This window comes from Oncorhynchus mykiss, chromosome 2 (assembly GCF_013265735.2).
Source record: "Oncorhynchus mykiss isolate Arlee chromosome 2, USDA_OmykA_1.1, whole genome shotgun sequence".
NCBI lineage: Eukaryota > Metazoa > Chordata > Actinopteri > Salmoniformes > Salmonidae > Oncorhynchus > Oncorhynchus mykiss.
Genome location: NC_048566.1, coordinates 38,998,331 through 39,012,170, shown reverse-complemented (window position 1 = coordinate 39,012,170; position 13,840 = coordinate 38,998,331). Strand labels below are relative to the sequence as shown.

At 44.3% G+C, this 13,840-nt stretch overlaps 1 protein-coding gene across 1 annotated transcript in view; it reads right to left on the bottom strand.

Moving 5' to 3' along the window:
• Positions 1-11,450, bottom strand: part of LOC110489280 (forkhead box protein O3-like) — a 43,937-nt gene extending 32,487 nt beyond the window's left edge. Inside the window, exon 1 of the mRNA XM_021561973.2 lies at positions 9,538-11,450. Coding sequence (XP_021417648.2) covers positions 9,538-10,038 — 501 coding nt within the window. The 5' untranslated portion in view covers positions 10,039-11,450. The remainder of the gene's footprint in view (positions 1-9,537) is intronic.
• Between the last annotated feature and the right edge of the window lie 2,390 nt (positions 11,451-13,840).

Genomic DNA, 13,840 nt, shown 5'->3' with positions numbered 1-13,840 from the left:
GGGTGGACCTTGTCGTCAGAGAGGGAGCGCTGAGAAAGAATGGCTCCCACGCCCACCTCTGACGCGTCAACCTCGACAACGAACTGTCTAGTGACGTCAGGTGTAACAAGGATAGGTGCGGATGTAAAACGATTCTTGAGGAGATCAAAAGCTCCCTGGGCGGAAACGGACCACTTAAAGCACGTCTTGACAGAAGTAAGGGCTGTGAGAGGAGCTGCCACCTGACCGAAATTACGGATGAAACGACGATAGAAGTTCGCGAAGCCGAGAAAGCGCTGCAGCTCGACGCGTGACTTAGGGACGGGCCAATCAATGACAGCTTGGACCTTAGCGGGATCCATCTTAATGCCTTCAGCGGAAATAACAGAACCGAGAAATGTGACGGAGGAGGGGACTATGGTACCGGCGGCAAGAGCTACAGACAAATAATCTTCGAGAGCCTTACGTTCGGGAGCCGACAGAGAGTATAGTCTACCCCGGGGGGGAGTGGTTCCCGGAAGGAGATCAATACTACAATCATACGACCGGTGTGGGGGAAGAGAGGTGGCCCTGGACCGACTGAACACCGTGCGCAGATCGTGATATTCCTCCGGCACCCCTGTCAAATCACCAGGCTCCTCCTGTGAAGAAGAGACAGAGGAAACAGGAGGGATAGCAGACATTAAACATTTCACATGACAAGAGACGTTCCAGGAGAGGATAGAATTACTAGACCAATTAATGGAAGGATTATGACAAACTAGCCAGGGATGGCCCAAAACAACAGGTGTAAAAGGTGAACGAAAAATTAAAAAAGAAATGGTTTCGCTATGATTACCAGAAACAGTGAGGGTTAAAGGTAGCGTCTCACGCTGGATCCTGGGGAGAGGACTACCATCCAGGGCGAACAAGGCCGTGGACTCCCTTAACTGTCTGAGAGGAATGTCATGTTCCCGAGCCCAGGTCTCGTCCATAAAACAGCCCTCCGCCCCAGAGTCTATTAAGGCACTGCAGGAAGCTGACGAACCGGTCCAGCGTAGATGGACCGACAAGGTAGTGCAGGATCTTGAAGGAGAGACAGGAGTAGTAGCGCTCACCAGTAGCCCTCCGCTTACTGATGAGCTCTGGCTTTTACTGGACATGAAGTGACAAAATGACCAGCAGAACCGCAATAGAGACAGAGGCGGTTGGTGATTCTCCGTTCCCTCTCCTTAGTCGAGATGCGGATACCTCCCAGCTGCATAGGCTCAGCACCCGAGCCGGCAGAGGAAGATGGTAGTGATGCGGAGAGGGGGGCAACGGAGAACGCGAGCTCCTTTCCACGAGCTCGGTGACGAAGATCAACCCGTCGCTCAATGCGAATAGCGAGTTCAATCAAGGAATCCACGCTGGAAGGAACCTCCCGGGAGAGAATCTCATCCTTTACCTCTGCGCGGAGACCCTCCAGAAAACGAGCGAGCAAAGCCGGCTCGTTCCAGCCACTGGAGGCAGCAAGAGTGCGAAACTCAATAGAGTAGTCTGTTATGGATCGATTACCTTGACATAGGGAAGACAGGGCCCTGGAAGCCTCCTCCCCAAAAACAGATCGATCAAAAACCCGTATCATCTCCTCCTTAAAGTCCTGATACTGGTTAGTACACTCAGCCCTTGCCTCCCAGATTGCCGTGCCCCACTCACGAGCCCGTCCAGTAAGGAGAGATATGACGTAGGCGACACGAGCAGTGCTCCTGGAGTAAGTGTTGGGCTGGAGAGAAAACACAATATCACACTGGGTGAGGAACGAGCGGCATTCAGTGGGCTCCCCAGAGTAACACGGCGGGTTATTGATTCTGGGCTCCGGAGATTCGAAAGCCCTGGAAGTGGCCGGTGGATCGAGGCGGAGATGGTGAACCTGTTCTGTGAGGTTGGAGACTTGGGTGGCCAGGGTCTCAACGGCATGTCGAGCAGCAGACAATTCCTGCTCGTGTCTGCCTAGCATCGCTCCCTGGATCTCGACGGCTGAGTGGAGAGGATCCGAAGTCGCTGGGTCCATTCTTGGTCGGATTCTTCTGTTACGGTGCGTGAATGAGGACCCAAAAGCGAATTAACGTAAACAGAACTTCTTTAATAACAAAACATAGGTAGGCTCAGATGGACCGGCAGATTCCGACAGGACAGGACAAGGTTGCAGCAAACATGACGATAGTCTGGTTCAGGCATGAAAAACACAAACAAGAATCCGACAAAGACAGGAACAAAAACAGAGAGAGATATAGAGGACTAATCAGAGGGAAAAAGGGAACAGGTGGGAAAAGGGGTGACGAGGTAGTTAGGAGGAGACAAGGAACAGCTGGGGGAAAGAGGGGGAGAAAAGGTAACCTAATAACGACCAGCAGAGGGAGACAGGGTGAAGGGAAAGGACAGAAACAAGACACAACATGACAATACATGACAGAGGAGGTCCAGGGAGAAGACTTGGAAGCCGGAGAGGAAGACAACCAAAGCTTTAGTTTCTAGACTATCATTTTACAGATGTATGTTGAAAACGTTTTTGGGAGATGCGATGGATCATTGGGGATCATTCAATATTCCCTTTCTTTTGTGTTTCAGTGAAATCATCCCATGTGAAGAATCAACTCATTTAATTAAAGTTCAATTCTTAACAAAAAAAAAAATGGTTTTATTTCTATTGGAAGGATTGAATCATTTGCAATTATGTCTACTTATGATAAGGTCAAAAGTTTATGTTTCTGTCTCCATATGATATGGTAAATATATCCAATGCAAAAAACATCTACATTTAAAAGGAATTAATATTAATTTTCATATATTTCCGTTAATTCCCATATATTCCCGTTAATTCCCACGGAAAGTTTCCACCTCTGATTATTGCCCAAATATTCCCAACCCTAGTGCCGAGTACTGTGATTGAACACGCGACCCTCGGTGCTCGCTAGCAAGTCGCAAGCCTACTTTGATGGTAATAGCGCTCACCATTGCCCCTATTGGATGGTTTTGAAAGCATCTCCCGACGTCATGGGGACCAGGATGAATGTCATATATCGCCTTGGATCTGGAGTGACCTGGCTGGTGTGTGCATGCATGTACATAACAGAGAGTGTGTGCCAAGAGAGAGATACTGTATAAGGTGTTCATAATCAGACATCATAAATCTATCCAGATTGTATCATCTGTGCTCTCATTGTGTGCATCACTCTCTGTCTCTCTCAAATTACACAATTCCCCTGAGCCAAAAGAGAGGATAACATATGAATCAGCTGAAGTCTAGGATGGTTTCCAGTCTTGCACCCTCAGACTACCCACCCGCAACACGGACGCACACACACAAACACACACACTCACGCGCACACACAAACTCACACACACAATCAAGAGTTATCAGTCTCCTTTCCGTGCTAAGCTTTTACACACAAAGTCATAGACATACCCTCTCACACACAGAGACAGCCATATCCCTCTTATTTCCCAACTTGAATGTTTCTCTCCCTCTTCTGCTAAGGCCTGTGTGTACTGACAGCACTGTGAGTGTCTGTACATCTCTCCACAGACGTTGGCACACATGTCAGTGTCACGTTTGTAGAAATCAATAACTAAACAGATATTATCCAATTGACTTCATCCCCTTTAAGAGTGATGACTATCGTAACACTGTAATGTGATTGTGTGATCGTTAGCGGACACCAGGGTCGTGTTCATTAGGGCAGGCAACGGAAAATGTTCTACAACGTTTCGCAACAGAAACTTAAAATGAGTCCCTCCCTGTTTCAGTCATTTTCGTTAATTTGATGCCTAATGAATACAACCCTGTCATTCCAAAATGTCAAACAAACAGCCCAAACTCAATCAGTAGTCTTCACTCTCCCTCTTCTCCTCCCCCTCTCCCTCTCCTCCTGTCTCTTTCTATTTCCCCCTTTTCTTCTCTCCACTCTCTCTGATTTGGCTGATTTCTGTCAAGCAGCTATCTAGCGGTTGACCCTATGCCCTCTTGGTCCGCTTGATACCTAAAGACACATTATAAATAACAGTCTGGTCACTTCAGATTAGACCGTCAGACTGACGCACTCGCTCCGACCTGCCTCGCAATCCCTTGGCATCTGACTGCCTGCAGCTTACACACACACACACTGACACACACTGTGCGACACACACACACATATACCCTAAGTAGCACATAGAACAACACCCATTCAGAGACCCCCCCCCCCCCACACACACACTCCTTTGAACCTCCTTGAACTAAATGAATATAGTAGCACCTGCAGGCATTACACACACAAGCACAGTTAATACACACCGTTATAGACATTAGGAAGTCAGCGGCAAGGCTGCGCACCATTCTCTGCAGTGACACGCTGTCACACCAATCAGAGGGGCCAAACACACACGTCTATAGAATGAGACAAACCCTCCCCCTGCAGTATCCCCCACAAAGACACAGCACCACCACTCACTGCTGACCCTGTGTTGTGTGTTCTCAGCATCATGTGTGTGTATGTCCTGCGTGTGCTTGCCCTCATTTGTGCGCGTGTGTGTGTTCGTTTCTATGCCTGTGTGTGTTTGCGTACGTGCGTGTGCCTGGCCAACACCACAAAGCCCACGCACTACAGTAGCCTTCTCGAATGAGATGATTAGGTTCAGGCCAGGGCCTCAGATTCCAGCCTTCCTAGAAGTCAGAGGAGCAGGTATTTATAGTCAGCAGTTGTGTGTTGCCAGCACTGTCTAGGACCAAGAGGGAATCCGGTGTCCATTCCAGACCAAGAGAGAGAGGAACTGGAAGCTTAAAAGACTACCTGCTTTTGGACCAGATTAGAACTACTACATACAGACCTCTCTTAATAGCCGTCTGCCTGTGCCTCTCCGTTTAGCCGACCCCTCCCCCTCTCATCCTCCTCCGCAAACCATACCATTTCATTTAATTTCATCAGCGGCTTACCAATATTTTTGTCTTTTATCTTTTTTTCCTTCTCCCGCAAACAAAACAAATAACAAACTTGTTCCCACATCAAATGCTTTCGCCTTTTGATTGAAATGGGAATGCAGCGTATGATGCAAGAAATCTTATCCAACTCTCACACACTCGCACGCACCTTACGAATAATTAGGGAGCCTGATATGATTGTGTAAGTATGTGAATGTATACGGGGAGGGAGATAGCGTCTACAAACAACTGACTCATAATTTGGACTGTGCTGCGAGTCTGCGACAGTATTCGCATCAAAAGCAGTTGGCCAACAACTGGACGTTAAGCCCTTGCACAGTCCATCATTTAAAGTGATTATTGACTATACCATACGTTTTTATTACATACAAACGGCTGCTGTACGGACGATGGGGTTGTGTCGCGTTAAACACTGTCTCCTCAGGCCTGATTTCGCGAGTGCTTCCTCTAAGTGTATGTTTTCATTACCTACAACGTCTCTCAATGAAACCAGGCCAAGGCTATTACTGCAATTACGCCTTGCTTTAAAACAACTTTCCTAAACACCTTCATTACCTGGGACGGACCGCGCCTCTCGCCTCGCACCGTTCATAATAAACCTGTGTTCATAATAACCCTGGTCCTCAGACTTTCTCAATCTTCCGGGGAGTCAAACCCCCTAATTTGCCCGTTTCGTAACTGTCGGTCTCGCTGACTGAGTGACACTAGTGCTAAAGATAAAGCTGGGCTGTCGCTTAGCGGTTAAAGTCTGTTAGCTATGTCAATATGTTACTATTCCCTCTGCTAAAATGTACTGGAATGGAGCCCTAGGACAAGTGAACTGGAACAAAGTTTTGTTGTTATCTGGTAAATATTGTATATCTAATAAGGTGAAAGAAGTATCATACAAACTCATTCATAGAATCGACCCTGTAAATACCTTTATTATACAGAGGTTTAAAATAGCTATTGATAACAAATGTGTATTTTGTGGTTGTGACCCAGAGACTCTTGACCAATTATTTTGGGACTGTTCTTATGTCAGAAGATTTTGGTGTGAGTTAGAAGATTTTATTTTCAAATAAACAACTATTACTGTTAATTGGAAAGATTCTGATATTACGTTTTAATTTTGATCCAAATGATATGGACCCTGATTTAACTTTCATTGTTCATTTGTTTATCTTTCATGGAAGATTCTTTGTCCATAAAATGAAGTGGGCAGAGACCAAACCCCTCTTCACATTATTTAAGATAGAATGGAAATATTATTTTTGAAATAATCAATAAATGTAAAAACAAAAAAGCAATGCACACCATAAAAGTATGTAACAAATTGAAAATTAATCTTGATATGTAATACTGTTAGGTTTATGTACTCTTGTTTGTATAATTCCGTTTTTTTTTTTGTATTTGTTGTGTATTTGTTGTGTACATAATAAAAAATGTCTGTTAGCGGTGCCACTGCCGTCGAGGTACAGGGCGGGGATAACAAGGGCTAAGCCACCTGCAGACACACCTTAGCAGCGCTCACTTAAATGGGCTGGACTTAAAGAGTTAAGAGTTAGTCAGGCGCTTGGTGATTAAGGCTAAGCAGACTAAAGGACTGAACTCGACATACTCCTCAACTCGTGACTACCTAAGTGCACCCTGCTCCCTATGTAGTGCACCACTTTTGACCAGGGCCCTTATGGGATTGGGCGCCATTTGGGACACACGTAAAGGCCTCATTTAGAACCAGACTACAACAGGTGTTTATGTGAAGACGACCGAACTCCACAAAGAGAGACATACAGATCATAAAGACAAAGTCGGGTTTAAATGGAAAAGAAACACTTAAAACCCCAGGCCTCCAAGCATTTCTCACATGTACACCAATAAAGTGTTGGTTCATTACTCTGAGCCTGGTTGTGAAAGACGAAACTGACACTTGCCAAGCATGAAATACCTGGTAGGTGATGAACTGACATTTGCGATTTTCACACTTTTATGGGGTGGTATTAGTGTAGTTCTGAATCCTCTGTCTACGTGATCTGGTGTTGATTACTAGCTGTGGTCCTTTCAAAGCTGTTTTTTGGGCTCGTTGTTCAAGGCTAGCTTTGTTGAACATTGCAATGTCATGAATAGAGCCCACATTATTACTGATTCGACATGTCAGAGAGGCATGTTAGTTCTACGTAAGATCGGAACGCTCCACGACGTTGTGCCCTGCTTAGCCTGCCCCTTGTGAAACCCTGACCTAACCATGTCGATTCACAATAAGTAATGAGCAATCAAACTAGCCCTGATGATTTTCTCATATGTTTTGGAGGATCTCACCGTTAAATTGTGAGGGTAAAACCATCACAACATAGCCTACATGTACAGTGGGTGTGTTTTTATGTATATACTGTATACACCTGTTCTATTCATATACTGTCCATAATGGGGCGGCAGGTAGCCTAGTGGTTAGAGCGTTGGACTAGTCATTGAAAGCAATAATTTGTTCTTAACTGACCTGCCGAGTTAAATAAAGGTAAAAAAAAGTATTATAATAATAATATGTCTATACACGCCATCATATACATATACACTGAGTGTACAAAACGTTAGGAACATCTTCCTTAATATTGATTGCACCTTTTTCTGCCCTCAGAACAGCCTCAATTCGCCGGGGCATGGACTCTACAAGGTGTCGAAAGTGTTCCACAGGGATGCTGGCCCATGTTGACTCCAATGCTTCCCACAGTTGTATGAAGTTGGATGAATGTTATTTGGGTGGTGGATCCTTCTTGATACACACAGGAAACTGTGGAATGTGAAAAACCCAGCAGCATTGCAGTTCTTGACACACTCGGTGCTACCATAACTACTGCCATACCCCGTTCAAAGGCACCTAAATATTTTGCCTTGCCCATTCACTCTCTGAATGGCACACATACACAATCCATGTCTCAATTGTCTCAAGGCTTAAAAATCCTTCTTTAACCTGTCTCCTCATCTTCATCTACAGATGATATCAATAAGGATCATAGCTTCACATGGATTCACCTAGTCTGTCTGTGTCATGGAAAGAGCAGGTGTTCTTAATGTTTTGTAAACTCAGTGTATATTCCGGACTCTGACATTGTTCGTCCTGATATTTCCTATTTTTTTGGATTGTTAGGTATTACTTCACTGTGGGAGTTGGAAACACAAGCATTTGGCTGCACCTGCAAAATATGTGTGCACGACCAATAAATATTGATTTGATACGATCACACAGACAGAAAAAGAGACCATGACAGTAGCTTTCAAAACAGCCTCTTAGGAGGGAACCAACAGGAATGACTGACAGCGAAGAGGGGTGGGATACTACAGTCAATCCCACTGCATGCACGACAACGGTTCAAACTGCTGTGAATTTCACAAAGGTTCTAAAAGGGTTCTTCTGATCTTCAGGGACGAGGGTTCTACATGGAACCTTTTGGAACCTTTTTCATACAAAATGTTTCTTTGGAACCTTGTGTCTGTGAAAGAAAGGATTCCAAAAGTGTTCTTCGTTGGGTGAAAACGTTCTATCTGGAACCATAAAGGGTTCTTCTACCTGGAGAAGTGTTGTGGTGTGGGTTTATAAAACTCTCCCACCTGTGACCTCATCATGTCTGGCCCTCAAGATCTCCTCTCTGAGAGGTACAATATCAACAGCCACACTTGTGCCTCTAACTTTCCTTGTTACTTTGGGATTTTATGTTCTTAACATTAGCTTGTGTTAATGAAGAACAGCGATAGGAGTGAGATGGTATAATAATGAGGCTGATACAGTAAAATGGGCAGACATCCCGGAGAGGCTGCTCTAGGCTGCTGGCGAGACAGGTGGTAGTCTGTGTGTGTGTATGTGTGTGTGTGTGCGTGTGCGTGTCTGGAGAAAAGCCCCTTTTGAATAGCCTAACCCCTGGGCACAGACGTCAATTCAACATCTATTCCATGTTGGTTCTATGTAATTTAATTGAAATGACGTGGAAACAACATTGATTCAACCAAGTGCCCAGTGGGTATTTACACCATTGACAGCTGACCAGCTACAACTACAAGTGTCTCTCAAGTGACACCTTAAAAAGAGAGTATAAAGTAGGTGTACAACAAATATTTGAAGTGAAAATAGATTTTTAATTGGCTATATGCCTCTGTCTAGGGCCTATTTCTCTGTCTCACACACATGGAGATAGTGTGAGAGAGAGAGAAAAAAGGAGAGAGAGGAGAGAAACCAAAGGAACCAATATAAAAATGCTTGCCATGTGTGCATTTTCATGCTCATAGGCTGTGAAATGGGGGCGGTTACTCATTTACTGTATACACGTAGCCAAACCGAAGATGGAATTATGAAGGTATGCACCGTGCCTTTCCAACCTCTACCCAGCTCCATTCCATGTTGCTGTCAATGGTAGGCTACAGTCATTTATTGATCAGTGCCATTGACGCGAGAGATAATTACATGGCACCATTCATGCGTAACGACCCTAAAGTGTGACATGTGGCAATGTAATATACACTACATGTGCAATAATGTAGCCTATAGCCCAGGAATAGCATACCCAATGTTGTCTTGGCTGAGACTTCTGGTGTGTTTAATATCGACATAAAGTATTTTATATTATAACAATTGTTAGACATGCGCTTACCTTCCATCCAGCTGAACTATTACTGTCGCCCTTATCCTTGAAATAGGGAACATAGCGGACCATCCAATCATAGACCTGTGAAAGCGTGAGTCTTTTTTCAGGGGTGCTTTCAATGGCTCGTGTGATAAGGTCCGCGTACGACTGGTTACCCCATGCGTTCCGCCGCGAGGATTTGGCTTTGCGCAATTGTCCAGTCACATCAAGTGCCGCGCTGGCCAAGCATGGGTGCGTCGCCCGGATGGGAGCCGGGGCGACTGCTGGATGCTTCAGCTCGGTCGGCGTGCCACCCATTCTCCCCGCTCTGCACGCTGAAACGGCTAGATTGTCATCTGGTTCCACCTTGATGGTCGTCAGTTGAAGACCCCCATTGACCTCCTGCACTTCGGGGAAATCCTCCGGACAAGGCAGTGGCCAAGTGCACGAGCGAGGCCGGCTTTGCGGCTCGAAATCCGAATCGATATCAACCTGATGAGCCAATTCGTCGTCCTCCATCATCAACATTTATCCTCAGTTGTGAAGGAATAACCGGGTTAGAAAGAAATACAATACCTCCACTATTCCCGTATTGTCTCCAATACTAGGCCTACTTCAAACCGAAATCCGTCTCGTGACGAGGATATTACAGTCTGATTCAATAAAGTAACGATCAAATCTCAAGAGAAGCCGGCTGCTGTGGAGATTGATAATGTTGAATAGCTCGTCTGCAGTGGGCTATCACCGACCCGAATGTAACGATAAGAGTAGCAATAATAGTAACAATAATCGTTCTCCCATTTTACCTGAAATAAAACATGTTCAATTTGGGGAATTGTGAATTGCCTACATCTCCAGCAGCTAGAGTCAATCCAAATGCATGACAGTGTCAGTTCATCCGGCTGCAGCAACAGATGATACCTCATATAACGAGAATAGAGATGCAGGAGGCGTCGAAAGGATCCGAAAAAACATTAGACAATGATAATTTTAAATCAACAGGATTGTGCAGACAGCACAGACAAGCGATGATGTGTGATTATCGCAAATTATTAAATATTCCAGTCTTCACGGAATAGGCTGGCAAATGCAAATCCATTCACAGTCACACACAAACGATTCCGAATTCAACTGCAATGATACTTTTTTTTTAAAAAATCGGGTCGCATGTGTCTTTTAAAAAAGCGACACACTTCCAGACATTGCACAGTCCAGCATCAGTCTGTTGTTGTCCATTTGATAAATAATTGTAACACACGTATTGCTCGCCTCTAGTATTTCTAACATGTAGTCAGTCTATCTCCAATCTCCTTTTCTTACTCTCAGATCCCCTCACATGTCCTCATTTAATAAAACTCGTTTCGTAAATGTGAACTGATGACGCGCTGACGCTGTGGTGTGGAATAGATGCTGCCATTGGATGGCGCGCACATTACTCCCAGAACATGTTTAGAACACCCCGGCCAGAACTCTCTCACATATCATATCAACCCCATCATAAAGCGGTATGTTGTTGCAACATGAAAAATATGCATAATGTTCTTAATCTCTGGAAAAGTGGCTGCTGCGCGTTTTAATGCGATATTTGGTCTCCAGATTCCAATTAGCCTAACTTGTCACTCTTAAGAGAATTTGGTGCAGATATACTCTCTTAATGTCCTTATGATCAGTCTTGGAGAATCAGTTGATAATCTCCTTTTGGCGGCACGGTGTCACAAAATACCCACTGATGCGCAAAGCGTCTCTGGTGGTGCACCAGAACAGCGGGAGTGTAGTTTTCTACCACAATTAGATAGATTTAGTTCAGATTAACAGAGATTAGGTAACCCCAGATTCTAATCCGATATGAGTGAATAAAAAATAAAATAGCTACATGCTGTTCAATTATCTCTGCTCTTTTCCCTACATCACCGGAAGAAAATGTAGGCGTAGCACATAATTTTCTAAAATCGCTTTTGCCAAGTTTCGATGCGTTACAGCAGCCTGTTTCTTTCTACACTTGCAGAAATGACCGTTGAGGATGTCAGACTCCCAGTGGCAGCCCCTGTTTGACCCGTGTGTGTAACAACCAGATTGCTACATTGACCGAGGGGATTCCGCCCACTGTATGGTGCCGCCTCCTCATGTGTCAAAATTGACAGCTGGGCGGGCGCATTGCTCAGGTGCTTAGACGCGATTGGCTACCACAGTTCAGACCACGTTGTCCATTGGCTGATTATATGGCCGAAGGGGTTAATTCAGATGAATCATGTAATCAATGTAGAATCCTTTACTTTGACTGAGAATTTATAATTTCATTGGTGGTAAGTCTGCATCACATATTTGTCATTGACAGTAATAGTCAAAGGTGAACAAAAGCAAAGAGTAGTCACAGACGGGGTATTTAGACACCATGTTAGTCTAACTCAAAACATATGGGTCAGTGGTTTTCGAAAAACAGACAGGAGCCCTATAAACTACATAAAACTAGAAAAGTAAAAATAGACATAGGGGGCTGCCTAACCCATAATGCATTTTTTGAACCACACAGGAATGGAAAACATATACCCAAACGCTGACCTATACTGTACTTTCCACCAAAATAAATAAAACTTGCTTTACAATCCTATTACACAGTTATTACACACATGGAGACATCTAATTTACTGTACATGGGTTGCTCACTAATACAGTGTTCAAAATAATACAGGATAGATTCAGGATCATGGAAGTGACTTTTAAAGACTTGTTTTTATGTTTTTCATTGGTGAGGAATAAAATGTCATCTTAAAGTGTTTGGGGTGGACCCTTAGACTGCATGTTGGCTTGCTGCCCATTGTCTAGTGAAGAAACCAAGCCAGGATCAGGTGAGCGGTTGGGCAATGTCGTGGCCATTACGGAATGTCTGCACGCACCAGTTATGAGATAGGTAGGCCTACACTACTAACCCACAGTCATTGCCACACACACACACACACACACACACAGACCTTACTTCACATTGCATTATTTGTTCTGCGAAAGGGGTTGTCAATGTTCTACATTATTTTACCCATGATTTAAGTTTTTGGCTGAAGCTTTTGTTCTGAGGACAATACTAGATGGTGGATCGAATAGCATTGTTTAGTTGAGGGACTGACAGCACACACAAACAACAATGGGCGCTCACATATTCCTTGAGTGATATAAGTGGCCACAAAGATCCCAAACCACAAAAACATCTATTTAAAGAACAAGCTGAGATTGTCTACCAAGTCCCCACCCATTACACCTACTACAGTAAGTACAGTTAAAGTTGCACAATATGACTACAAAATGCAGTAAAGTCTCAGTTGTGAAATTGTACATGTCAAATATAGCACATGCGTGAGGTGGAAGAATGTGTCATAGTGTGTCATGGTATGACCAATAAATATATCGCTTGAGAAACCCTTCACAGAACAACGCAAACTGGCTCTAACCAGAATAGAAAGATGAGTGGGAGGCCCCGGTGCACAACTGAGCAAGAGGACAAGTACATTAGAGGGTCTAGTTTGAGAAACAGACACCTCACAAGTCCTTAACTGTCTGCTTCATTAAATAGTACCCGCAAAACACCTGTCTCAACGTCAACAGTGAAGAGGCGACTCCGGGATGCTGGCCTTCTAGACAGAGTTGCAAAGAAAAAGCCATATCTCAGACTGGCCAATAAAAAGAAAAGATTAAGATGGGCTAAAGAACACAGACACTGGACAGAGAAACTCTACATAGAAGGCCAGCATCCCAATGTTGAAGTTGAGACTGGTGTTTTGAGGGTACTATTTAGTGAAGCTGCCTGTTGAGGACTTGTGAGGCATCTGTTTCTCAAACTAGACACTCTAATGTACTTGTCCTCTTGCTCAAGTGTGCACTGGGGCCTCCCACTCCTCTTTCTATTCTGGTTAGAGCCAGTTTGCGCTGTTCTGTGAAGGGAGTAGTACACAGCGTTGTATGAGATCTTCAGTTTCTTGGCAATTTCTCGCATGGAATAGCCTTCATTTCTCAGAACAAGAATAGACTGACGAGTTTCAGAAGAAAGTCCTTTGTTTCTGGCTATTTTGAGCCAGATACTCATCTAGTCTAAAGAAGGACAGTTGTATTGCTTCTTTAATCAGAACAACAGTTTTCAGCTGTGCTAACATAATTGCAAAATGGTTTTCTAATAATCAAATAGCCTTTTAAAATGAGAAACTTGGATTAGCTAAAACAAGGTGCCATTGGAACACAGGAGTGATGGTTGCTGATAATGGACCTCTGTACTCCTAATTATTCCAAAAACAATCAGCCGTTTCCAGCTACAATAGTCATTTACTACATTAACCATGTCTACACT